A 26,753-nucleotide genomic window follows, 5' to 3' on the forward strand; every position below is an offset into this window, starting at 1 on the left:
TAACGTGAGCTATCAGGATTCAGACCCTGTTAGCTCAGAGTTCCTCTTTCAACTTAAGAAGCATTAAACAAAATGGCCCAGTCATCTATTCACCTTTGTTTAATACACACAGCGTTGTCTCTAATGTTATCTAACTACTGATAGCTCGCGATATCATCAGTTTTGATGCTGGCTAAGTAGCGTGAGCTAACGTTAGCTTCTAGCCACAATGCTATATTGTTATAATGGCATACTCCATTGACGTTAGCATGCAGCTAACAATGCTACAATGCTACCGATCGTTTTTTAGCCTAAACTATCCGCTCTTGGTGGTCACTTGTGTTGATGTTAGTTTTGTTTCATCAACAAATGACAGGCAGAACACACAGTGAATGTATCCGTTTTGTTTATTGCACTTTTATTAGGCTTTGCTGAAAAAAGAATTGCTGCATTGAGCAAGATGGTGGCGCGGCATAGGCGCCTGCCTTATTGACATTTTGCTGGAGCTTCCAGGAAGTGTATTGGCACATTCGTTCTGATTGGTTGAAATTGCCTTCATGTTTGCCACCTACTGCCACCTACTGCTTTGGCAGTGTACTACATCAGTGTGCTCTGGTGACAAAAACGGAAAAAAAACAAAAGTGTGACTCGAGGCGCATGACGTCGCGGCGATACGCGGCGATGCGTATAAGAAAACAATACGAAGATGATACGAAAGGTGTAACCTCAGCCTAAGGAATATCCCGAAAATACAAGTAGTCAAGAACCCTGGGTAGGAAGATCATTCTGGAACATAACAGCAGTCTGTTTGTATATACTAGGGTATTCTACAACCTTCTAGAATATAATGCACCATTACAACGAAGGCCTGCAACTTTAACATTAACATCCGGTGTGTATAAGCATATGATCAATTGACTGAAGTTTAATCAGGCCTTGATAAGGCTTTAAAAAAATCAGCCACATCTAAATGTATGAGCACAACAAGGTTATTCTAATAATTTAAATAATCACTCCACTGATTTAGAGATTGGCACAATGTAGCTCTAAAAGTCTCTGTTTTTCTCTTTTATCTATGTATTCAATTTTATTCTAGTGGTTTCTCCACGTTGAGTTTTACTTTAGCTCTCACTCCCTTTTTTTCTTTTTTTTTTTATCTTACATTGTTCTTTTCTATTTTTCCTCATTTTAAGGTGTTAGTGTTTGTCTACAATCTTTTCCTTTTTCTTATGTTTCCTACATAAGTTAGTAGAAGGTTCAAATGAATATATCAATGAAGGTATTCTTTTTTTTCATTTTTCATAATATTTTACTACATTAAGGGAAGGCGCAAGACCAAAAGCGACATTCTATTGAGTTAGAATGAAAATGTTAGATCCTATGGCAATTAGCATAGGACGAGTAGGATTACAAAGCTCAGTTTGGGCAATCCGGTGGCCTAAGGGAGGGAGACATACGCGGAGGATGTGTCTAAGGAACACAGGCCTGTACGACTCTCTGGGAGAGGGGGAAAAAGGGGATTTTTATTTGTATATATATATGTTTTTAAGCTCGGCTCTCAACGGGACCTCAATAATTGGATGTACATCTATTGTAGCTTCGCACTCCAGAAGCATTACCAAAAACTACACTACAACATGTATAGATTATGGCTAGTTTGAATATAATGATATGGAACACTGGTGGGATAAATAAACAACACAAACGCAAAAGCGTGCTCACACTGATGAAAAAGGAACATGTGGACGTGGCTCTACTAAGCGAAACGCACATTTTAGAGGAAGACATAGATACGTTAGCGGACTACACATATCATAATATTAGTCACTCTTCTTTTGGTACGAGAACTCGAGGTGTAGCCATAGTCGTTAGACGTAAGTTAAATATTGAATTAAAGGGAGTATGGTCGGATGCAGATGGTCGTATAACTATAGCTATGATTGTACACAATAACAGGAAAATAGCGTTGGCAGCGGTATATGCCCCAAATTTGTACGAAGAGAGTTTCTTCTCTACACTAACCAATGCAATGTTAGACCTTCCCGATTACTCATTTATAATAGGTGCAGATTTTAATGCCATTTGGAATCCAAGGATGGACAAATCTTACCTCGCCTTTTCCAGCGAACAAAAGAATTCATCTAAAGCATTAAAGGATTGGTCGAAGATTACAGGTGTAAATGACTTATGGCGATCACTTAATCCCACGACCCGAAAGTACACTTGTCGATCTGCGAGACATAACACATTATCCAGAATAGATTATGTCTTTGCATCCCCGAGACTATTTGATAAATATGAAGTGGAAATGATACCCAATGCACTATCAGATCACTGTTATTTACTCCTAAAAGGAACATTTGGCATACTATCTTCCTGAGCCCCAAGATGGCGATTTAAATCGATGCTGCTTAATAACAAGGAATTCATTACACAACTCAAAGAAGCTCTTATAGTATTCCTACGGGAGAATGCAAACTCGGTGCAAGACCCCAGAATAATATGGATGTCAGTAAAGGGAATGATCAAGGATTTCACTTATAGCTTTTCCTACAAAATGCGCAAGAATCAATGCACAAAACTGTTTGAACTGGAAACGCTTTACTCAACGTTATTTAATTCTCTAAAATACAACAACTCAACTCGACTAGAAAATCAAGTTAACGTACTTAAAATAGAGATCAATGCCATATACAGACAACAATCGGAAATACAAATACGCAGCACAAGACAACAGCAGTACTCCCAAGGCTCTAAACCTAGTCACCTATTAGCCATGCGATTAAGAATTAATGCAAAATTTGCAGATATAACTACCATTAGAGCACAACAAGTACTTGAAACAGACCCTGAAAAAATAAACGATACATTCAAAGAATTCTACTCCGACTTATATAAATCAGAAACGACCTTCGATCAAAACAAAATGGACACATATCTTAATCAAATTACTCTCCCTAAACTTTCAGAGGATGACGCTAAACAGTTAGAAACACCGATCACACTAGAGGAACTCAAGAAGGCCATATCCGAAATGCAAAGTGGTAAGGCTCCTGGTAGAGACGGTATCCCACCAGAAATGTACCTTTCTTGTTGGGACATAATTGGACCCTTATTACTAAATATGATCTTATACTCAGTCAAGGAGGGGAACTTCCATAAAAACGACAATATTGCACTCATAACAGTCCTTCTCAAAAAAGACAAAGACCCCACCGAGTGCGGTAGTTACAGACCCTTAAGCCTCCTCGGAACCGATATCAAACTGTACTCTAAGGTATTAGCCATCAGATTAAAAAAGCATATGACGTCTTTAGTTCATCCGGACCAAACTGGCTTCATAAGAGGCCGCCTGATCACTGATAACATAAGACGAATACTGCACGTACTAGATGCCGACAAGGACGACACCATACCTAAGGCGATGCTGTCCCTGGATGCTATGAAAGCCTTTGACAGGCTGGAATGGTCGTATCTATGGGCAGTATTAGAAAGGATGGGGTTAGGAAAATGATTCATTGATATGATTAAAGTACTATACAAAGACCCATCGGCCATGATTACAACAGGTACAATCATCTCCAAAATCTTTCCGGTATCACGCTCAGCCAGACAGGGTTGCCCTCTTAGTCCCGGACTATTCGATCTATCATTAGAGCCTTTAGCACAATATATAAGACAATCCCAATCCATAGAACCAATCGTAATCAAGGGCACACAACATAAAATTAGTTTATATGCGGACGACGTAATATTGTTCATGCAAAACCCCAACACCACATTGCCTCATCTGCTCAAGTTGATTGAGAACTTTGGTGATTTATCGGGATTTAAGATAAATTGGCCGAAGTCGGCTTTCCTTCCACTTAACACCCCTGCAAAAAAAGATATAACCCTCCCAGGAGAGATACCTATGGTAAAACATTTTAGATGCTTGGGAGTGGAAATATTCCCCACCATAAGACAAACGGTGAAGCACAATTACACAAAAATCCAAAACAAAATCAAAGACGACCTTGATAGGTGGGCAAAACTTAAAAACTCAGTACAGGCACGGATATCAATAGTTAAGATGGATGTACTACCTAGAATCAACTTCTTCAGTTCAATGCTACCGTTACCCCCTCCAGAGGGTTACTGGAAAAGATTACACTCCTCCACATACAAATTTATTTGGAATAACAAACCACCACGTATAAAAAGATCCACCGCACAGAAAAATAAAGCAGACGGTGGCATGGCATTTCCAGATTTTTTCCACTATTTTAAGGTGTACACATTAAGACCATTGACAACATGGTTTGACCCCCAAGCATTAGTATCCTGGAGAAAATTTGAAGAAAACATAGTAGCCCCACATAGACTGAAGGACATAGCATACACTAAACTACCAATCAAGCACTGTGAACGGAAATTTGGCCCCATAATTACCCATGCGATCCGGATATGGCGTGAAACACAAAAAAAATATCCTAACCCACAAAAATGGCACAATCATACTCCCTTATTCAATAACAATGCACTCTTAATTGAAAAACGACCTATAAGATTCCCTATATGGGAAGAGCAAGGCATACACTCATTAGGGAATGTTTTTAACAAACAGGGTTTTTGCAGTTATGGAGAAATATGCAAAAAAAATTATCTCACCATGTCCACATTGTTATGGTTTGTAACCGACCCCAATCGCACAACACAAGACAGGTATGAGAGTAAGCCAAGAACTGGGCATTTATTGAAAACACACAGAAACGGCACTGTCCCTTTAAGGGAGAACACAAATTACTGGATAACAAGAAAGGGAAAAGGCACAGTGCCTTTAAGAGGCGAGCTGGCTAAGGGGAAGGCTAAGGGAAGGCTAACGGAAACAGGGCCGGGGCAAGGGACAAGGCAGGGAAAGGGAGGACTAGGAGGACTGGACAGGGAGGACTAGGAGGACTAGAGAGGGGAGAACGGGACAGAGGCCCGCGGAGGCGGGCTGGGGACAGGGAGGACTGGAAGGACTAGACAGGGAGGATTAGGAGGACTAGAGAAAAACAGGGTAAGGCCTTGGAAACAGGGCGAGGGCTGGAGCTGCATACTGGGACAGAGAAAACAGGGTAAGGCCTTGGAACAAGAGCTTTAAAGAATGTTGCTGCTCTGCAGCTTCTCCCGGGATGGTAGTCTGGGGAAGCAGACGATGACGTCAGAGCCGCTCTGCAGACTTCTCTCGGCAGAATCTCCGAGGTGGTAGCGGGACCGAGAGGGAGAGAGGGAGCGAGTTAGCTCAGAGTGCAGTTGGAACAGAGCAGGTGACAGGAGAGGTGACTTGTACCCAAAAACAGAGTAAACCAAGTGACTGAATCTTCGGTGTATCTACACACTGTGAGTAACGTCCCAAACACAATTCCACGTGATAGAAATCTTCGGTGCAAATTAAACACTGTGAGCGAAGTCCCAAAATACAAATCCAAGTGATAATATCTTCGGTGTGTAAACACACAGTGAGCGATGTAAAGGCCAAAATATTATCCCAATGAAACAATCCAAAAAAGCTAAACGCTGGGTGAGCAGGAAATCTTCAGTGTTAAATAAACACACGAAAAACGGATATGATCAAAGACAGTCATAAAAACTCACCCAGGCGCTGTGCGTAAAGAGCGTTGGAACAAAACGGGGCGAGCGCGTCGCCACGGGAAAACGGATTGTCCAAGCGGAGGACTGAGTGGTGCGCGACAGCTTGGAGTACGCGCCGGTACGAAGGGCGCATCTGGCGCGGAGGTCTGAGTGGTGCGCGACTGCTTGGAGTGCGCGCCGGTACGGAGGGCGCATCTGGCGCGGAGGTCTGAGTGGTGCGCATCTGCTTGGAGTACGCGCCGGTACGGAGGGCGCATCTGGCGCGGAGGTCTGAGTGGTGCGCGTCTGCTTGGAGTACGCGCCGGTACGGAGGGCGCATCTGGCGCGGAGGTCTGAGTGGTGCGCGTCTGCTTGGAGTACGCGCCGGTACGGAGGGCGCATCTGGCGCAGAGGTCTGAGTGGTGCGCGTCTGCTTGGAGTACGCGCCGGTACGGAGGACGCATCTGGAGTGCGTCTGAATGCGCGTCAGGAGTGAAGAGCGCGACTGCGCGGAAGAGCGCGCCGGCTCGGAGAGACGCATCCTCCCGTAGAGTATTAGGAAGCGATGCGCGTCTGGAGTGAAGAGCGCGTCTGCTGCGCGGAGGTCTGGATGCGCGTCTGGGCGTCTGCTGCGCGGAGGTCTGGATGCGCGTCTGGGCGTCTGCTGCGCGGAGGTCTGGATGCGCGTCAGGACGTCTGCTGCGCGGAGGTCTGGATGCGCGTCTGCTGCGCGGAGGTCTGGATGCGCGTCAGGACGTCTGCTGCGCGGAGGTCTGAAGTGGATCACTGGGATACCTCCCGTGGAAGTTTAGAGAGCACAGTCCAGTGTCTCCCTCAGGCAACGGCGACAGGAGGCGAAGGCTGGAGCGCATCTCACGCCGGAGATGAAAACAGCATAAACAGACAGAGGACCTCCCGAAGGAGTCTTGGTGATAGAGAATATGATAAGGAATGATACGGCATGAAACGGCACGACCCGACAAGGGACAGAGGGGAGAGCAAGGTACTTAAAGCCCACAGGGGAACTAATTAGAATGCACCACAGGTGCGTGAAGGTAATTGATACTTGAAACTAAAAGTGTGTGTTCGGCACCAGACCAATCAAACACATAATGACAGGTAGTCCAAGGGTGTGGTTGCTGAAGAGCAAACGAACGCGAGGGTGGGGGCTAGTGAGGTGAGGAGAATGCAATTGATTAACAGTAGGCTTAAAGGAACAGAGCGAGTAGGCTTAAAGGAACAGAGCGAGTAGGTGAGCAAAGGACAAAACCTCACACACATGGCTTTTTTACAGTTACGGCTATGTTTGAAGTCTCACGGTGTTCCATTAGACATACCAATTGAACACCACAGATACCACAAATTCTTCTATGAAAGAGAGACATCAAGAGGTTTTGTTTCAGATTTTTATCATCAATTACTAACGTCCTCGTATGAAACCCTCCAACTAGACTCTGTCTGGAGGAGGGATATACCAGACCTGGAAAGTGACTTTGATTGGCAAGGAGCCTGGGCAAATGTCCGACTTACATCAAGGAACCCGGATTATCAACAAATCAATCTTAACTATATTCACAGGACATACTTGACTCCTATAAGACTGAACAGAATGGGTCTTAAACAAGACTCCAAATGCTCCCAATGTACAAACGGGGACGAAGGGACATTTATGCACATGTATTGGGACTGCCCACCAGTTAAGACATTCTGGAAAGATGTGACCCAACATTTATCAAAACTCGTATCTTGGAATATACCTGTACACCCTTCTGTATTACTATTGAATGATGTTTTTGAGTTTGCAGTAAATCCACAGCTAAAGAGATTGGTTTTATCGGGTATCACAGTAGCTAAAAAGCTGATCGCATTACGCTGGTTTCAACCGGAAAAAATTTGCCGGAAAGTTTGGTTTCTTACATATCTCGATGTGATTTATCAAGAAATATCTACAGCAAGAATTCTGGGTCTCAATGAATCCAAAATGTCAATGTGGTTAGAAGTGGTGGAGAGAATAAAAGCTAGCTTATAATGGTAGTGTCTGGTTAGTAGCGAGGGATAATGGAGGTACTATCCAAAGAGGGGTCCGGGAGGGGGGGGTTCGAGCTGGAGCATATGTGTGTAGGTTTTTAGATAACAGGTATTAGGGGTATATCCTGTATAAGACATTGGTATAAATGGTAATTTCGTTGGATATACACTGTATATTAATGCTTGTGTATCTTATCGTGTGTTGTCATGTTTGTTTATATGTATGTTAAAAAAAAAAAAAAAAAAAAAGGACCCCAATTGAACCAAGCCATTGGCTTTCTTGGGTTTTTTAATCCTATTTAGTTGACCTTGTATTGGAACGGTACTGTCATGTGATTTTTTTCTGCAAACATCTAAATAAAGTATTCTATTCAATTAAATTCAAGGCAAAGATAAATACCTACCTGACCTGGCAAACAAGATCACTGCATTCAGTCGAAAGCTGGAGATGTGGGGCAGCAGGCGCCTTGATGAACAACAGACTGATGCCTTTGAGAACCTGACTGAGTTTGCTGAAAGCAGTGTTTCTCAAGTCACCACAGTGATCCCCTGTCTCAGGCAGCACATCTCTTCCCTGAGAGGATCCCCCCCCCTAACAACAGTGCTCAGTATGACTGGGTGGTGGATCCATTCAATGCAGCAGGTTGGTATTTTATGTTATTGACTGAATATAGTCAAGTTAGACCGCGCTCACAAGTTCTAACACTGGGTGCTGTAATCCCATAAAGTTCAGTATATCTAAAAGCAGGGTAGCCGGACCAGCACTCTCAGGTTCAATGTTTTTAATGGCAGCCTGAATAGATAGCAGACATGTTTCGGACAATGTCCTTCTTCAGTGATATGGCTATAGGGTGGCCAGGCGTCACGCATTGCGCGTGATTGTACAGCATTTCTGTCTCTTTTCACGCGTCACGCAAATTGAGACCATGTCCCCCCCACCCCACCCCCCCCCCCCCCCCCCAGCCAATGTGAAGATCCTCTATGCGTCGCGTAACGTTACTAGTATCTGGCCGCGAGTGACACCGCATCCTATGACAACAACTAGTCCCAAAGCTGTCGCGCGCGGCGGGTCCGTTTCAGAGCCAGTTGTCCTTCCGCGCAACTTGGGATAAACAGATCAGTTCCATGCGCTGCTGTAATCTCCGCTGCTCGGCACGAGAGAAGACCGCTCGCTTGGTCGAAATTTGAAAAGGGGAAAACAATCCCAAACGGTTTAGATTGAAAACTAATAATAACAATAAAAAAGATGCTAGTAGCCGTTTGGTAACCTAACCACCCCCCGCACAAATCAGTGCAGGTGGAAGATAATCATATTCTTTATTATTGTGCCATTACTGCGGGGAGGGGGGGGGGTGTTCTTAGTCCAGGTTCTGTGGTGGCAGGGTAGAGGAGGGGAGCGGCTAGAGCTGGGAGAGAGTTCAGCTTCCTGACAGCCTGGTGGATGAAGCTGTCTTTCAGCCTGCTGGTCCTAGCTCGGAGGCTCCTCATTCTCCTCCCGGAGGGCAGGAGAGTGAAAAAGCATTGTGACTGAGGGTGGTCATTATTATACATAGTCTGGGTGGTCATTATGTGTGTGTGTGTGTGTGTGTGTGTGTGTGTGTGTGTGTGTGTGTGTGTGTGTGCGTGCGTGCGTGCGTGCGTGCGTGCGTGTGCATGTGTGTGATAAGACTGGCGGTCCAGACCTAGGTGATTGTAAGTCTGGGTGGTCATTTTATTTATTATTTATTATTTATTTATTTTGAGTACTTAACACCCATTAGAGACAAAAGGAAAATAAAATAAATGAATAAGGGCAAAACATATTAGGCTTGTAGTCATTTGAATGAGGACAGTGGCGGATGAGCCTTGATTGAGGGGACAGGGACAGTCCACCAAAAAAAAGGAGGGGGGGGGGGGGGGGGGGGAGGGGCGTCCTACATTGTCCCTCACAAACATACCATTTGTCCCACATTTGGTTTATTGGGATCTGGTCACCCTATATGGCTAGCAATGGAAATACATTCAAGATGGTAGTTAAATACACCTGGCAGGTAATTACATGACATGACACGGCAGGAAATGACATCACAACGCAGGTTATTGACTGACTAATTATGACATTTGTGCTGTAGGCTACATACATTTAATTTATGTTGTACATTATATTATATATATAATAATAATAATAATAATAATAATAATAATAATAATAATAATAATAATAATAATAATAATAATAATAATAATAATAATAATAATAATAATAATAATAATAATAATATGCTACTATCTAGCTGGAATGGATTGTTGTAAAACTGAAATGTGTTGTGTTTTATTTGTAAATTTAATTACAAATAAAGTATCTCTCTATCTGCAGCACCTGCTGAAAAAGCAGTCTTGAGTGTCCATTGAATTGTATTGCAATGTTACAAGATGTCTGTATTTTTTAAAAAGCACAGTCTTTGAGTGTATTGGACTGTATTGTTATGTTGTTGCACAATTGCACAGTTGTAAAGTGGTTGCACAATTTGAAAGGTCACGATATTGGTGTTATTTCAATCAATTTAAACATGGCCCATTTCATGACTATTTTGTTGGGGCGAGGGGGGGGGGGGGGCCCAAAATATTTTGGTCCGCCAAAGGGGGGCCTGACAGAAAAAGTTTGAGAAGCACTGCCTTAACCCATCCCGTAGTCCTTCCCCCCCCCCACCGCGCCCGGGGACCAATCCAAGTGCTCCTGCCCGTCTTCGCCAAGGACGCGACAGCGTCAGCGATCTGTTGTGCATGTTTTTCCATTTGGGTTTCTTTTATCGGGGGGGGGGGGGGGGGGGGGGGGGGCCTTGCGAGCTCGGGGAGAACATGCAAACTCCACACAGAAAGGACCGGGAGATTCCCCACCTGGGTACCTGGCAAGGCGGAAACCTGTCCCCAAGCGGGAATCAAACCCTGGACCTTCTTGCTGTGAGGCGACAGTGTTAACCACTGCCACACCGTGCCGTGTGTGTGTGCGCATGCGTGTATGTGTGTGTGTGTGAGTGTGTGTGTGTGCGTGTGTGTTGCAACAACAGCAGAGAAACCACAGGAGGTCAGTTCAGTTCGTTATAATACTGTATATTTGCAGTCAGTTCAAAACCCCCAAAAACAGTGACAGACTGAGAGATAACAAGAAAAAGAAAAAAAACAGTTATGTCTTTTCTATCTACATGGAGTAGTCCTTTACCCCCCCCCCCCCCACCCTCCCGCCCGTACACAACTTCAATCAATAATAAACAAACAAAATAAACACACAGAGGAATAAACAGAACAGCAACACGACAGTCTGCACTCTTATAAGGGTCAGAAAACGGGGGAAGGGGAGGGGGGGGGGGTAGGATAGAGATATTTGAGGGACTTGAGGTGCACTTCATATATCAACTTGCCTGACACTTAAAGGGGAGGGAAGGGGGCGGGGCTACCCTGCGTAACTAGATATTTTCAAAAAGATTCAAATGTTTTTTCGTCCTTCTGTTGCTTTATGAGAATTGAGTGGAAGTTCTCAAGATCAAGGTGAACGCAATGTATGTGATCATCATCATCATCATCATCATCATCATCATCATCATCATCATCATCATCATCAGTGAACTGGAGCACATAACTAAAAGCTCAATATGGGAACAAAAAGCTGAGGACATTTTAGGGGAAACGTCTACTTTTGCAGAAGAACAACCTAAACAATCATTTTAGTGGAATGTCGTGGAACAGCCTTCAGAATCAGGGCCAATTAGCCAGTGGATGAAGCGGGTGGCAACCTGCCCTGGCTGCTGTCACCATGACTACTGCTGAGCAGGTGCTGTCACCATGACTACTGCTGAGCAGGTGCTGTCACCATGACTACTGCTGAGCAGGTGCTGTCACCATGACTACTGCTGAGCAGGTGCTGTCACCATGACTACTGCTGAGCAGGTGCTGTCACCATGACTACTGCTGAGCAGGTGCTGTCACCATGACTACTGCTGAGCAGGTGCTGTCACCATGACTACTGCTGAGCAGGTGATGTCACCATGACTACTGCTGAGCAGGTGCTGTCACCATGACTACTGCTGAGCAGGTGCTGTCACCATGACAACCATGAGCAGAAACTAGCTGAGTTCTGCTGTCATTAGCTGTAGGTGGGAAAGGATGTTTAACCAGTATCATTATGTATTTATTGATTTGTTTATTATTACTTTTATTTTGTATCTTCATTTGACCCAGGTGTAGGCCCTGCTTCATACAAACAGACAAAGGGGGTTTATAATACTGTTTGATAACTGTCCATCTTGGCCATGTTTTGATATTAGCCAAAACCACTAAAACCCGACAGGTTGCTAAGCAACACACCACCAAGCAACAACATTCCACTGAAACCATGATTTATTTTATATTTTTAGGCCTATCAATGTTGTAGGCTTCCGTTGTAGGCAGAGAAGGCGATGGACTAGGGGGGGGGGGGGGGGGCACACAGAAGGTTCTAACCCCAGTAGTTAAATCTAAACAATTCACAGCTCAAAAGGGGAGACAAAGACACAAAGACAAACCGAGCACACCTCACCTCCAAATATCCAAACCCTACTTGACTATTAATTCCCAGGTACAGGGGTCAAAGGTGAGAGGTCAAAGTCGAGGAAGAGAGCTCACGTACTTCATGATATATCGTGTCTAAAAATCACTCCATTGAAAGTAAAAAGGGTTTCGTATCTGTGTTTGTGAGATTGGGTTTCAGGGGGTTGGGGTTATAGAAAATATCTTATATATTGAAAAGTTGCATCCAACGATTTGAGAAGAATGTGTCTTTTAAAAGTGAGAGAGAGAGAGAGAAAGGAGGGAGAGGAGTAGAGAAAGGAGGGAAGAGAGGGAGAGAGAGAGATGGAGGAAGAGAGGTACCATAGACACAAGTATAAAGAAAGCGATAGTGAGATAAAGCCAGAGAGAGAGAGAGGAAGAAGGAGAGAGAGGGAGAGAGAGGGAGAGGAAGAGAGAGAGTGAGAGGAAGAGAGGGAGAGAGGGAGGGAGAGAGAGATAGAGAGAAAGAGAGGGAGAGCAGAGTGGGTAAAGGAGAGAGAGAGAGAGCAAGAAAGAGAGAGAGAGAGAGAGAGAGAGAGAGAGAGAGAGAGAGAGAGAGAGAGAGAGAGAGAGAGGGCGAGAAAAGCAGTGTGGGTAAAGGGGTGTTCTGAAGGGTAAAATAAGCCAAAACGACAACATAAGAAAATATTCCCATGCATTCTTTTTCAGTCTCCTTATGGAAAAAGTCAATGAAAGACAGAAGCCAGAAATAGCCTCTTGATATTTTTCTCCTTTTATCCTTCTGATTATTTCATTCCCTTGTTGTTTTATTCGTTTTTTGTGTGTTTTCTTATATTTTCTTTAGTTTTTATTAATTTCTTATTTTTTGTACATGTTTTTTTTTTTTGTATTATTATTATTTTTTTTACTCATCCCCTCGCCCCAGTCCTGAGCTCCTCCGACTGGCTGATTAACCATCCAATCAGAGTGTAGTAACATCGACGGCCAGCCAATGAGCCCCCAGGGGGGCCCAAATGGAGTCTTTCAGCCCAGAAGCCAGGGCCGATAAAAGGTGCTCTTCTTGTCATGTGTGGACCCACTAGAACTTAACCCTTTAGACCCTGAGCCGCAGTTTAAGAAACCAGGATCTAATGATATCACTGAACAGTTTGAAACATGGAGTCTGAATTGTCCAATCAGATTGCTTCCTTGTGAAACTATGGTAAAAGCTGTCCAAAAAGCTTGCTTTCTATTGATAGTGTGGTGACATTTGTTCAATCAGATTATTTCCTGATGAGACCAGGTTTCAAAATCGTCCAATCAGATTGTTTCCTGATGAGACTGTGGTAAAAACTGTCCAATCAGATTGATTCCTGATGTTATTGTGGTGACACTTGTTTAATCTGCTTGATTCCTGATAAGACTGTGCCAACAATTGTCCAATCAGGCTGCTTCCTGATGACACCGTGGTGACATCTGTCCAATGAGGCAGCTTCTTGATGACACCGTGGTGACATAATGTCCAATGAGGCAGCTTCTTGATGACACCGTGGTGACATAATGTCCAATGAGGCAGCTTCTTGATGACACCGTGGTGACATAATGTCCAATGAGGCAGCTTCTTGATGACACCGTGGTGACATCTGTCCAATGAGGCAGCTTCTTGATGACACCGTGGTGACATCTGTCCAATGAGGCAGCTTCTTGATGACACCGTGGTGACATCTGTCCAATTAAAGATCACTTCCCGATGATGACGCGTCGATAACAGTCCAATCAAATTCATTCCTGATTATATTTTTCCCAGTGGCCCTTTCTTCGCTGTTACTGGGGAACGTTTTTTTTCTCTTTCAGAACGAGGGATGAGAGAGAAGAGGAAGGGGGGAGGGGGATCTCAAAAGTGTAGTCAGTCTAAAAAAAAGAAGAGACATAGAAGACCCTAGTGAGTCCAAATTAGTGTCTGTTGTTGTTGTTGCATCATCATATCATAGCAACAGGTCAAACTCAGAAGTTGGTTGTAGCAACAACAACAAAGGGTCCCCCACATGGAAGCGGTCGCCATGGGACTGCGATGCTACAGAGGCCGTTGTCATGGGAACTGGTGGTGTTCCATGTAGGGGGTTAAAGTCCCGGAGGCATCGTCTCTCTCTCTCTCTCTAGAACATCATGGGGGTCTTCAGAAACGGCCGGGAATCTGAGGTAAACAAACAAACAGACAAACAAAGTAAATAAATCAACAATGAGAAATGGGTAAACAACCTCTCTCTTCCTCCCGTGAGCACAGACTGCAGTGCTGTGGGCTGACAGGTGCACATTCTGGCCACTCACTCACTCACTCACTCACTCACTCACTCACTCACTCACTCACTCACTCACTCACTCACTCACTCACTCACTCACTCACTCACTCACTCACTCACTCACTCACTCACTCACTCACTCACTCACTCACTCACGCTCTCACTCACTCACTCACTCACTCACTTGTCAGTCAGTAATGAAGGATATATACGGTAAATGGCAGATGATATGTAGATACTGAATATGGTAGGTGAATGGCAGGTACAGTATTTGGCAGGTGAATCGTAGGTACAGTATATGGCAGGTGAATGGCAGGTACAGTATTTGGCAGGTGAATGGCAGGTACAGTATTTGGCAGGTGAATCGTAGGTACAGTATATGGCAGGTGAATGGCAGGTACAGTATTTGGCAGGTGGATGGTAGGTACAGTATATGGCAGGTGAATGGTAGGTACAGTATTTGGCAGGTGAATCATAGGTACAGTATATGGCAGGTGAATGGTAGGTACAGTATTTGGCAGGTGAATCGTAGGTACAGTATATGGCAGGTGAATGGCAGGTACGGTATTTGGCAGGTGAATCGTAGGTGCAGTATATGGCAGGTGGATGGTAAGGGAGGTTCCTGGAGACATGAAGCATGAAGGTTTTGCCTCTACTGTATATAAGAAAGGTAATAAAAACAGATCCAAGCCATTACAGACCTGTCAGTTCTCAGTGTGACTTCAAAGATCTTCCCAATGTCCCAAGCACATTATGTGTGGTGTTCCACAGGGCAGTGTGCTCAGACCCTTATTGTTCCTATTGTACATTAATGACCTGAAGGTTAGGCTGCCTGTTCATCCTGCCAAATCGTCCTATATGCAGATGATTTGGCTCTACTTTTCTCACATAAAGATGAACTGGTATTGGAGCTTAGTAATGTGAGGACATGGCTCACAGACAACCAACTCTCCATACTCTTTGGGACGAAAGCAAGTTTTATTAGAGCCTTTAATTAATGCAGATACACTGAACATGTTGGTTCCTCACTTGCCTTGTGCCACTTGGCTGTGTTTGTTATTGATTGTCAAACTAAACTAAACTAAACTAAACACCTCTAATGTATTTCGATCATGTGACACGAATGATCCACTGAAACCAGTACTAATGATTTTAAACAGGGTGCCAGCTCCTACTGCATGGTTTAATACAGATTAAAGCTGCACTTTGGAAGACTGCCACCCTGTGGCCATGAGAGGTGCTTGCACTCTGTTTAAACATGGATGACAAGAGAGAACAGCAACACAAAATAAGTTTCTTGAAGCATGGTAACTTTGGCCACTACATTTGTGCTTTGTTTATTCTAGAAATGAGACCATGGCATTTTAAAGTTATGTTCGTATGGGGAATTTAACTGTGTTTGTTTTTGTTAGTGTATAAATACATTAAACAGACAGACAGACAGACAGTGCCATTAATGCAATGCATCAGGGCAGACGATCTGACATGAGACAGTGTCGTGCCGGTGAGCCGCCACTAGGGGCAGCGTGACTGAATGGGTGAGTTAGCGACACTTGTTATCACACACAGGATATGTCTCTCACTCATACATGTCCTCGTGTCCACTCACTCGTGTCCACTTAGCACACACGGTTAGCACACAGGGTTAGCACACACGGTTAGCACACGGTTAGCACACACACACACACACACACACACACACACACACACACACACACACACACACACACACACACACACACACACACACACACACACACACACACACACAGACACACACACACCGGAACACTAAACAGAAGTGCCATCACACACCTGTATGTCTTGGACAGGTGTGTCGGAGGTAGAGCTGCTCACTCAGAGTTGATTAGTCAACTCATCGGTTGGTTTGGTCGATCCCTAACCCTAACCAAGACCAACCAAAACCTTTCCCCCCCATGTTGAACCCTAACCCTAACCAAGACCAACCAAAACCTTTCCCCCCATGTTGAACCAGTGATATCCTGAAAAGCACTGACGAGCACACCTCTGGTCAGCACTATATTAAAATGACGAACACATCTCTGGTCAGCACTATATTAAAAATGACGAGCACACCTCTGGTCAGCACTATATTAAAAATGACGAGCACATCTCTGGTCAGCACTATATTTAAAATGACGAGCACATCTCTGGTCAGCACTATATTTAAAATGACGAGCACATCTCTGGTCAGCACTATATTTAAAATGACGAGCACATCTCTGGTCAGCACTATATTAAAATGATGAGCACATCTCTGGTCAGCACTATATTTAAAATGACGAGCACATCTCTGGTCAGCACTATATTAAAATGACGAGCACATCTCTGGTCAGCACTATATTTAAAATGACGAGCACATCTCTGGTCAGCACTATATTAAAATGACGAGCACATCTCTGGTCAGCACTATATTTAAAATCACGAGCACATCTCTGGTCAGCACTATATTAAAATGATGAGCACACCTCTGGTCAGCACTATATTAAAATGACGAGCACATCTCTGGTCAGCACTATATTAAAATGATGAGCACACCTCTGGTCAGCACTATATTAAAATGACGAGCACACCTCTGGTCAGCACTATATTTAATGAGGTCCTTCTGCATTATTCTGCATGTAGGAAACAGAGGGGACACCACCGTGAGAGAGTCCTCTAAAACGTCTTCTCTTACAATTGGAATTACTGAGTAATACGTTTCAGAATCAGAATCACTGGTAAAAGTAAAAGTCCTCCATTCAAACTACTTAAGTAAAAGTAAAAAAGTATTTGCTATTGAATGTACTTAAGTATCAAAAAGTATGCATTCTACATAACGTTTGTGTATTCCAGTGATTGGGAGCATTCAACCCTCAATCCATTGACCTCTAAAGGTTATGTTAAAGTGGTATGTGGTCCAGTTATGCTGCTCTGATTAAAGGTTATGTTAAAGTGGTATGTGGTCCAGTTCTGCTGCTCTGATTAAAGTTTATGTTAATGTAGTATGTGGTCCAGTTCTGCTGCTCTGATTAAAGGTTATGTTAAAGTGGTATGTGGTCCAGTTCTGCTGCTCTGATTAAAGGTTATGTTAAAGTGGTATGTGGTCCAGTTATGCTGCTCTGATTAAAGGTTATGTTAATGTAGTATGTGGTCCAGTTCTGCTGCTCTGATTAAAGGTTATGTTAAAGTGGTATGTGGTCCAGTTCTGCTGCTCTGATTAAAGTTTATGTTAATGTAGTATGTGGTCCAGTTCTGCTGCTCTGATTAAAGGTTATGTTAAAGTGGTATGTGGTCCAGTTCTGCTGCTCTGATTAAAGTTTATGTTAAAGTCGTATGTGGTCCAGTTATGCTGCTCTGATTAAAGGTTATGTTAAAGTGGTATGCGGTCCAGTTCTGCTGCTCTGATTAAAGTTTATGTTAATGTAGTATGTGGTCCAGTTCTGCTGCTCTGATTAAAGGTTATGTTAAAGTGGTATGTGGTCCAGTGATGCTGCTCTGATTAAAGGTCATGTTAATGTAGTATGTGGTCCAGTTATGCTGCTCTGATTAAAGGTTATGTTAAAGTGGTATGTGGTCCAGTGATGCTGCTCTGATTAAAGGTCATGTTAATGTAGTATGTGGTCCAGTTATGCTGCTCTGATTAAAGGTTATGTTAAAGTGGTGTGTGGTCCAGTTCTGCTGCTCTGATTAAAGTGTATGTTAATGTAGTATGTGGTCCAGTTATGCTGCTCTGATTTCGTCCTCTGAAGTTGACAGGTTCAAATGTGAAAGTATATAATATTCTAAAATGTTTGCCATGTTTTCTATGTAAAAATCTTTTTCTTCAAAGTAACTGATGGGTTCAGATAAATGTAGTGGAGTAAAAGTATAAAGTTCCCTACGAGGAAAATACTCACGTAAAGTACAAGTAGCTCAAAATCTTACTCAAGTACAAATACTTAGTTACTTTCCACCACTGCAAGTGCAAGTTGCAACAACGCGGTGCTCAGTAACGCCGTGTGTAGACAGCTTGTAGGACACGAGGCCTCTGTTCTATAAATACATGACACTGTGCGTGACGGCGGGAGGGCTCTGAACTGTGCTTGGGACGGCAGGGGGTCCCGGTAGAGTTCCGCAGCTCCCGCCCACTCCAGTTCCGGATCACTTTTCTTTGTGCTCCTATGGCCTCCGACGGAAATTAAGACTCGCTCCAATACTTTTATCATGCAACACAGGAGGAGCCCACTGGTCTCAGGTCTGTGAGGAGGTCGGTGGAGTAGTTCATTTGAAATGAACGTACTGACCAGAGGTTGTGAGGGCTTGGATCTCTCTAGGGTCCAGGTTTTCTGAGAGAGTTGTTTGTGTTCACCTTCCTGTGTCTGTCTCTCCTGTCTGTCTCTCCCTGTCTGTCTCTCCCTGTCTGTCTCTCCCTGTCTGTCTCTCCCTGTCTGTCTCTCCCTGTCTGTCTCTCCTGTCTGTCTCTCCCTGTCTGTCTCTCCCTGTCTGTCTCTCCCTGTCTGTCTCCCTGTCTGTCTCTCCCTGTCTGTCTCCCTGTCTGTCTCTCTCTGTCTGTCTCCCTGTCTGTCTCTCTCTGTCTGTCTCCCTGTCTGTCTCTCCTGTCTGTCTCTCTGGCTGTCTCTCTGTCTGTCTCTCCCTGTCTGTCTCTCCCTGTCTGTCTCTCTGTCTGTCTCTCTCCCTGTCTCTCCCTGTCTGTCTCTCTGTCTGTCTCCCTGTATGTCTCTCCTGTCTGTCTCTCTGTCTGTCTCTCCCTGTCTGTCTCTCTGTCTGTCTCTCTGTCTGTCTCTCTCCCTGTCTCTCCCTGTCTGCCTCTCCTGTCTGTCTCTCTGTCTGTCTCTCCTGTCTGTCTCTCTGTCTGTCTCTCCTGTCTGTCTCTCTCTGTCTGTCTCTCCTGTCTGTCTCTCTGTCTGTCTCTCCTGTCTGTCTCTCTCTGTCTGTCTCTCCCTGTCTGTCTCTCCTGTCTGTCTCTCAATTCAATTCAATTCAAATAGGCTTTATTGGCATGAAATATCAACATACTTATTGCCAAAGCAAGTCCAACATACAAACAATAACATATATATTATTAAGCAATAAAACATACCATAATATTAGCAATAAGTAAAACAATCAACAGAAACATATTAAATTACAAAATAATCATTCAATCGGGTAGTCATTTTACAGATGTAGCCACCCAGATACATGTATTTACAGGGCTTGTTCTCTTATTGTATGACAACCATCTACATATTTTGCAGCTAATACTGTACACTGACTTTTCTCCCCACATATATATAACAGCTTTTGATTATCAGGGAGATGGATAAACTGTGGATCAATTTTATTTATTTTATAAAAGAAAACCTCTCTTAGATCCTTGTATTTCTCACAGTATAGTAGGAAGTGAGGTTCTGTCTCAACATCCCCCTGATGACAAAGTGAACACAGCCTGGCCTCTCTGGGCAGCCAGTTCTGCCTGTGACGGCCTGTTTCTATGGCTAGACTATGTCCACTCAGTCTGTACCGTGTCAATGTCTTTCTTAATTTTATATCATTCACAGTGGTCAGGTATTCTGCCACCGTGTACTCTCTGTTTAGGGTCAAATAGAATTCTAATTTACTTTGAGATTTGGTTGATTTGTTCCAATATTCTATATAGTTTTCTTTTTGTTTTGAGGTTATTTGGTTGGGCCAGATTTTTTGGTATCTGTCCTGAGGCATTTGTGGGCAGAGATTTCTGACTAGCTGGCAGAGGGGACTCTTTTCTGGGTTCATCTCTTGGCTCTGAAGGGCTTTGTAGTGGTAGGAGTGGGGGTCACTTGATTGGAGGTGTGTGTAAAATTTTATGGCTCGCTTTTGAATTTGAATGATTAGGGGGTATTGGCCGAGTTCTGCCCTGCATGCATTATTGGCAGTGTGTCTGTGGACCTTAAGTAGGTTTTTGCACAATTCTGCATGCAGTACTTCTAATGGGTGTTTTTCCCATTTTGGGAAATCTTGGTTAGTTAATGGACCCCACACTTCACTGCCATATAATATTATTGGATTTATTACGGAATTTAGAATTTTGAGCCAGGTCCTAATTGGGATGTCAATTGGAATTTTCCTTTTGATGGCATAAAAAGCCCTTCTTCCCTTCTCCTTCAATTCATTCACAGCCATATTGAAGTTTCCATTATGATTTATTTTCAATCCCAAATATGGGTAGCTTTTTGTGTTTTCTAATATGTGTGTGCCTAATTTAAATGTATTATGTGAACTCTGAGACTCGTGTCTCCTTTGAAAGATCATGACTTTAGTCTTCTTCATGTTTACGTTCAGAGACCATGTCTGACAGAACTGGTGGAGGATGTCTAGGTTCTGTTGTAGACCCTCTTTAGTGGCTGACAGCAGAACCAGATCATCTGCGTACATCAGTAATTTTACATTGGTATCGTGCAGAGTCAGACCGGGTGCAGTAGAAAGTTCTAATAACTTTGCTAATTCATTTATATATATATTGAACAATGTTGGGCTTAAATTGCACCCCTGGCGGACTCCGCGACCCTGGGTGAAGACATTTGTTCTTTTATTTCCAATTCTAACAGCACATCTGTTTTTTGTGTACATGGATTTGATCAAGTCATATGTATTTCCTCCAACACCACTTTCTAGAATTTTGAAGAAAAGACCTTTGTGCCAAATTGAGTCAAAGGCTTTTTCAAAATCGACAAAGCAGGAATATATTTTGTTTTTGTTCTGTTTTACGTGAATGTCAATTAGGGTTTTAAGAGTGTATATATGGTCAGAGGTACGATAATTTGGTAAGAATCCGATTTGGCTTTTACTTAGAACGCTGTGTTCTGTAAGGAATTCTATGAGTCTGGTGTTGATGATACTACATAGAAGTTTGCCCAAATTACTCGTCACACAGATACCCCTATAGTTTTTTGGGTCATGTTTATCTCCACTCTTGAAAATTGGGGTTATGAGTCCTTCATTCCAGACATCAGGAAAATAGCCTAGATTTAGTGTCAAATTGAATAATTTTTAAATAGCCAATTGGAATTTTTCAGAGCTGTGTTTAATCATTTCATTTAATATGCCATCTGTACCACAGGCCTTTCTAGCTTTAAGGCACTGGAGTTTTGATTTCAGCTCTTGTTCTGTGATTGGGAAGTCTAAAGGGTTTTGATTATCCTTTATGATATTTTCCCATTTTTGTAATTTTTCACATATCTGGCTGGTTTCCGTTTTTGTATTTAGGGGTACAGTTGTAAAGAGTGATGTGAAGTGGTTTGTCCAAACATCCCCATCTTGGATAGCCATTTCTTCCGGCTTATCTTTATTCAATGAGTTCCAGTGGTCCCAGAAGGAGTTAGAGCTTAGAGAGTCCTCTATTTTGCACAATTGTTTATTTACGTGATTGTTCCTTTTAATTCTGATGGTCTTTTTGTAGTGTTTCAATGATTCACAGTATTGGAGGCGTAGGGTGTCATTTTGTGGGTTTATGTGTTTCTGGTTTGATATTTTTCTTAGCTGTGTTCTAAGAGCTTTACATTCTTTGTCAAACCATTGGTCCTTTTTAGTTTTTCTCTGTTTGTTACCTGATAGTTTTAATTTGGACTTTGTTGCAGTTCTTTCAAATATATAATTGATGTGTTCTACAGCTAGGTTTACTCCTTCAACACTGTTAGAGTATGGCATGGCTAGGAACGTATCTAACAGTGATTGTGTCTCATCACTGGTGATGGCTCTCTGGTAGTCCTGCATGCTGTTCTGGGACCATCTGTAGTATTTGGGGATGTTGTATAGTTTACTGGGCTGTGTAGGGGGATTTTTGAGCGACTCAGTTCTTTTCATGTATGCAGTGATCTGACTGTGGTCGGAGAGTGGGGTCAGGGGTTTGACTGTGAATGAACTGAAGGATACTGGATCCAGATCTGTTATCATGTAATCTACTGTGCTGCTGCCAAGGGGTGAGCAGTAAGTGTACCTTCCTTGTGAGTCCCCTCTCACACGCCCATTGACAAGGTAGAGACTCAGTCCTCTACACAGCTGTAATAAATCCTTTCCATTTTTGTTTATGGAAGTGTCATGGTTATTTCTAGGGGACTGGTTTACATGGTTGCATATGGTGTGGTCAGATATGAAATTGTCTCCATGTGTACTGGTGAAATCAGGGTGGGTTCCCGTTCGGGCGTTGAAGTCACCGCAAACAAGCACATGACCTTGACTTTGGTAAAGACATATTTCTGATTCAAGGTTGGAGAAGATGTCGTCTGAGTAATATGGAGACCCAGTGGGTGGTACGTAAATTCCACAGATAAATAGGTCTCTCTGAGAGGGGATTACTTCTTTATTTAGTTTTAACCAAATATGATTGTTCCCGGTTTTTAGAATCTGTATTGACTGGTGGAGTTGTGATTTGTACCAAATTATCAATCCCCCTGAGTCTCTGCCCTGACTAATATGTTTCGTTTTATTCGATGGCAAAATGACTTCTCTATAGTGAGGAGGGCAGTGTGTGTCTACATCTTCTCTGCACCATGTCTCAGTTAGGATTAAGAGGTCATTGTTTGTTATAGCCTGTAAAAAATCTGAGTCTCTACTCTTAAGGCCGTATGTTGAAGAGCAAAGACCCTGTATGTTCCAGCAACTAATGGCGAATGATTGCATTTTGTACAAAAATTATATAAGGTATAAAGGTTATAAGGTATAAGGGTATTCAATCAATGAAAAATATATATAAAGGTGTTCAAAGGTATAAAGGTTATAGGGTATAAAGGTATTCAGTCAATGGACGAACATCACAGAATAAATTCAACAACAACAAAGGCGACAGCAGGCAGTTGGCCTGCTTTTCTTTTGGTCGATTGCTAGCTTGTAGTGAGAAGTTTACTGCATAGCGTGTATAACATTTGTTTGATCTCATTCAGCTCTGATGTGGGTGGGGGGGGGGGGGGGGGCCTGGTCAGGGCGGATGCATAGGTCATCTCCTGCGGCGGACGGTGAGGGGGTCGGCTGGGGGGACGTCTCCTCTCACTGGGTGGGTTGGAAGGGTGGGGTGTGGGCTGGGGGCGGTTGAGGGGTCGGCTGGGGGGATGTCTCCTCTCACTGGGTGGGGTGGAAAGGTGGGGTATAGGTGGGGCATAGGTTTGTGGGGTGACTCCTCGTGGGTATCTCATGGGCCTGTGCTTTCTCGGAGAGGCCGGTGTGTGACTGGGTCTGTTGGGGTTGCGTCCGAGGGCAGCATCCTTTAATGTTTTTGCAAATGTCCTCACTCCCGCATTGTTTAGGTGTAGCCCATCATTATTAAAGTCCCATCTGCCGATGTTTGTGTGGTGGGCCAGGTGGACATTTTTGAGGGCAGCACAGTTTCTTGAGGTCTCCATGTTGATTTCGTGAATGATGTATGGAGGGGTGTCCATCCTGGGGAGGAGGGTGGAGATGATTACTCTGGTGTGTGGGAACTCCCTGGAGGCCTTCTCAGCCACCCTGGTCATTGCTTCAGCAGTTCTATTCTGTAGGTAGTGGAGGTCATTTGTGCCCGTGTGCACCACCATGTACTGGGGGCTCCCTAGAGTGTCCTGTCTGAGCAGCTCCATGGCGTGGCCTGTGTTCCGACAGCGCTTGGCTGTCACCTTGAGGCCCGGGAAGAGGCGTGCTGTGTCCAGGTATTTGCCATTGGAGTCCATGAGGAGGACTACCTGGGCTTCGGGCTGGGCTGGTCTGGTGGACTGGGGCCGTGGCTCGGGTGGAGGTTGGGCTGCTGGAAGGGGGTCTGAGTCCAAAGGTATGTCATTGGGTGTCAGGCTGGGAGGGGTAAGTGGGGTCAGGGGGGGGGGGGGTATATTCTGGTTTGGCAGTAGGGGGGGGTGGGGTGGTGAGTGTTGGAGCAGAGGACCGCTTTTGATCGGGGGGGAATGTATGTATTCTTTCTTCTTGTCGTTGTAGCTTTACTTCCTCTATCTCACTGCGTAGAGACTCCTCCCGGCTGTTTGTATCTTCCTTCATGGCTTTCATCCGGGCCTGTAGGGTGTTGTTGTCCTGCTCTAGTTCCCGCATGGTTTCTGTGAGCTCCATGACCGTCCTCTGGGTCTCCCTCAGCTCTGAAGTGGTCTCCTCCCCGTTCCTCTTCAGATGACGGAGCTCTTCTCCCAGCTGCTGAATGGTGCAGGGCTCAGTCAGCCTGGCCAGAGTCCTCTCTTTAAATTCAGTAAACTCCAGCTCCAGGAGAGATACACTTTCTCTCAGCTGCTGGACCAGTTTGGAGGGTGTTGAAGGAGTGTGAATGGATGGGCTGACTGGTGCTCTTTGTGCTGGCAGTGGCATCACTGGGTTCACTGTGTGGTTGGAGGGAGTTGGAGTGGCACAGTCAGAAGGGCTAGTTGCTGGTTTTGACTCTGATATTTCTGTGTCTGTGTTCACCTTGTCCTCTTCTGTCTGTGTGTCCGCAGCCTTGTTGGTATTAGGCACAACTCTCTCCACTTCTGTTTTTATTTTTGGGAAAAGCTCTTGAAATATGTTGAGGTTTGCTTCATTTCCCTGTACTAATACAGTCCCTTTAACATAGTAAGAGATTGTTAGAACTGGGTTATCTGTGTCCAGGGTCTCATCATGGCATATCGTGTGCCGTCCTCCTCGACCGATGCCTTCTTTCACAACATGGTCATAGTGGTTACAGATCACCTGTTTCCAGGAGTTAACATGTTCTGTGTGGAAGATGAGGTCATTCATCACCATCTTGTCCTTATAGACAGTGTAGTCAGCATACAGCTCTTCTGGGTGGGCCAAAAGTGTCTCCTCCTTTGTTTTTTCTTGTTTTTATTACTTTTGCAACTAGGAGGGTACTCAACTTCTCTGCTGCACAGCCTGTTTTGGTTATTTTCCATGGCAACACACCAGGTAATACACAAACTTAACTGACTGAGACTGTTGTTATTAGCTTTTTGTACAAGATATTATTTAGGATTTAGCTGGCTGGCTAGCTGTCGTTATCTAACGTTGTGTAGCTACGCAGCTAACTGGCGTTATATGCAGCCAGGCAGGTCGGCAGCTAACGCAGCTAACTATCGTTATGTACAGCCAATCGGTCCCGCTAGCTAACGCAGCTAACTATCGTTATATACAGCCAAACTGTCCCGCTAGCTAACGCAGCTAACTATCGTTATTTACAGCCAAACGGTCCCGCTAGCTAACGCAGCTAACTATCGTTATATGCAGCCAAACGGTCCCGCTAGCTAACGCAGCTAACTATCGTTATTTACAGCCAAACGGTCCCGTTAGCTAACGCAGCTAACTATCGTTATAATGAGCCAAACGGTCCCGTTAGCTCTTGTAGCAATGTTATATTGAACCAGTAACGTTATAATGAGCCAAACGGTCCCGTTAGCTCTTGTAGCAACGTTTTATTGAACCCAACGGTCCCGTTAGCTCTTGTAGCAACGTTTTATTGAACCCAACGGTCCCACTAGCTCTCGTAGCTAACGGTGTCAGTATACCTGACTACTCTGTTAGCCTCCTTAGCTGCTGTAGGCCGTTGTCTCCTTGTCTCCTTGCTACTTGCACTTCTCTTTGGATTTAAATGTTGGTCTTTGTCCTATTGGATCTATATATATTCATGTTGCCTTTGTGAAGTTATCTCTTCCTTCTGTTTAGTTATTCCATTAACAGTTGAATATTCTTTAGGGGTTCATCTTAGCTGAACTTAGCTGAACCTCTTAGACTGTCTCTCTCTGTCTGTCTCTCTGTCTGTCTCTCTGTCTGTCTCTCCCTGTCTGTCTCTCCCTGTCTGTCTCTCTCTGTCTGTCTCTCTGTCTGTCTCTCCCTGTCTGTCTCTCCCTGTCTGTCTCTCTGTCTGTCTCTCTGTCTGTCTCTCCCTGTCTGTCTCCCCCTGTCTGTCTGTCTCTCCCTGTCTGTCTCCCTGTCTGTCTCCCTGTCTGTCTCTCTCTGTCTGTCTCTCCCTGTCTGTCTCTCCATGTCTGTCTCTCTCTGTCTGTCTCTCTGTCTGTCTCTCTGTCTGTCTCTCCCTGTCTGTCTCTCCCTGTCTGTCTCTCTGTCTGTCTCTCTGTCTGTCTCTCCCTGTCTGTCTCCCCCTGTCTGTCTGTCTCTCTGTCTGTCTCTATGTCTGTCTCTCCCTGTCTGTCTCTCTGTCTGTCTCTCCCTGTCTGTCTGTCTCTCCCTGTCTGTCTCCCTGTCTGTCTCTCCCTGTCTGTCTCTCTGTCTGTCTCTCCCTGTCTGTCTCTCTCTGTCTGTCTCTCTGTCTGTCTCTCTGTCTGTCTCTCTGTCTGTCTCTCTCTGTCTGTCTCTCTGTCTGTCTCTCTGTCTGTCTCTCTGTCTGTCTCTCTGTCTGTCTCTCTGTCTGTCTCTCCCTGTCTGTCTCTC

The 26,753-nt window shown here is 44.2% G+C and overlaps 1 protein-coding gene across 1 annotated transcript in view; it reads right to left on the bottom strand.

The window, feature by feature from the left end:
- Positions 1-12,062: 12,062 nt before the first annotated feature.
- Positions 12,063-26,753, bottom strand: part of dachb (dachshund b) — a gene marked incomplete at its 5' end in the record, with an annotated part of 73,707 nt that continues 59,016 nt past the window's right edge. The window contains one exon of the mRNA XM_084331349.1: positions 12,063-14,299. Coding sequence (XP_084187475.1) covers positions 14,262-14,299 — 38 coding nt within the window. The 3' untranslated portion in view covers positions 12,063-14,261. The remainder of the gene's footprint in view (positions 14,300-26,753) is intronic.

The sequence above is a fragment of the Notolepis coatsorum genome, assembly GCF_963971535.1.
Source record: "Notolepis coatsorum genome assembly, chromosome: 1".
Taxonomy (NCBI): Eukaryota; Metazoa; Chordata; class Actinopteri; order Aulopiformes; family Paralepididae; genus Notolepis; species Notolepis coatsorum.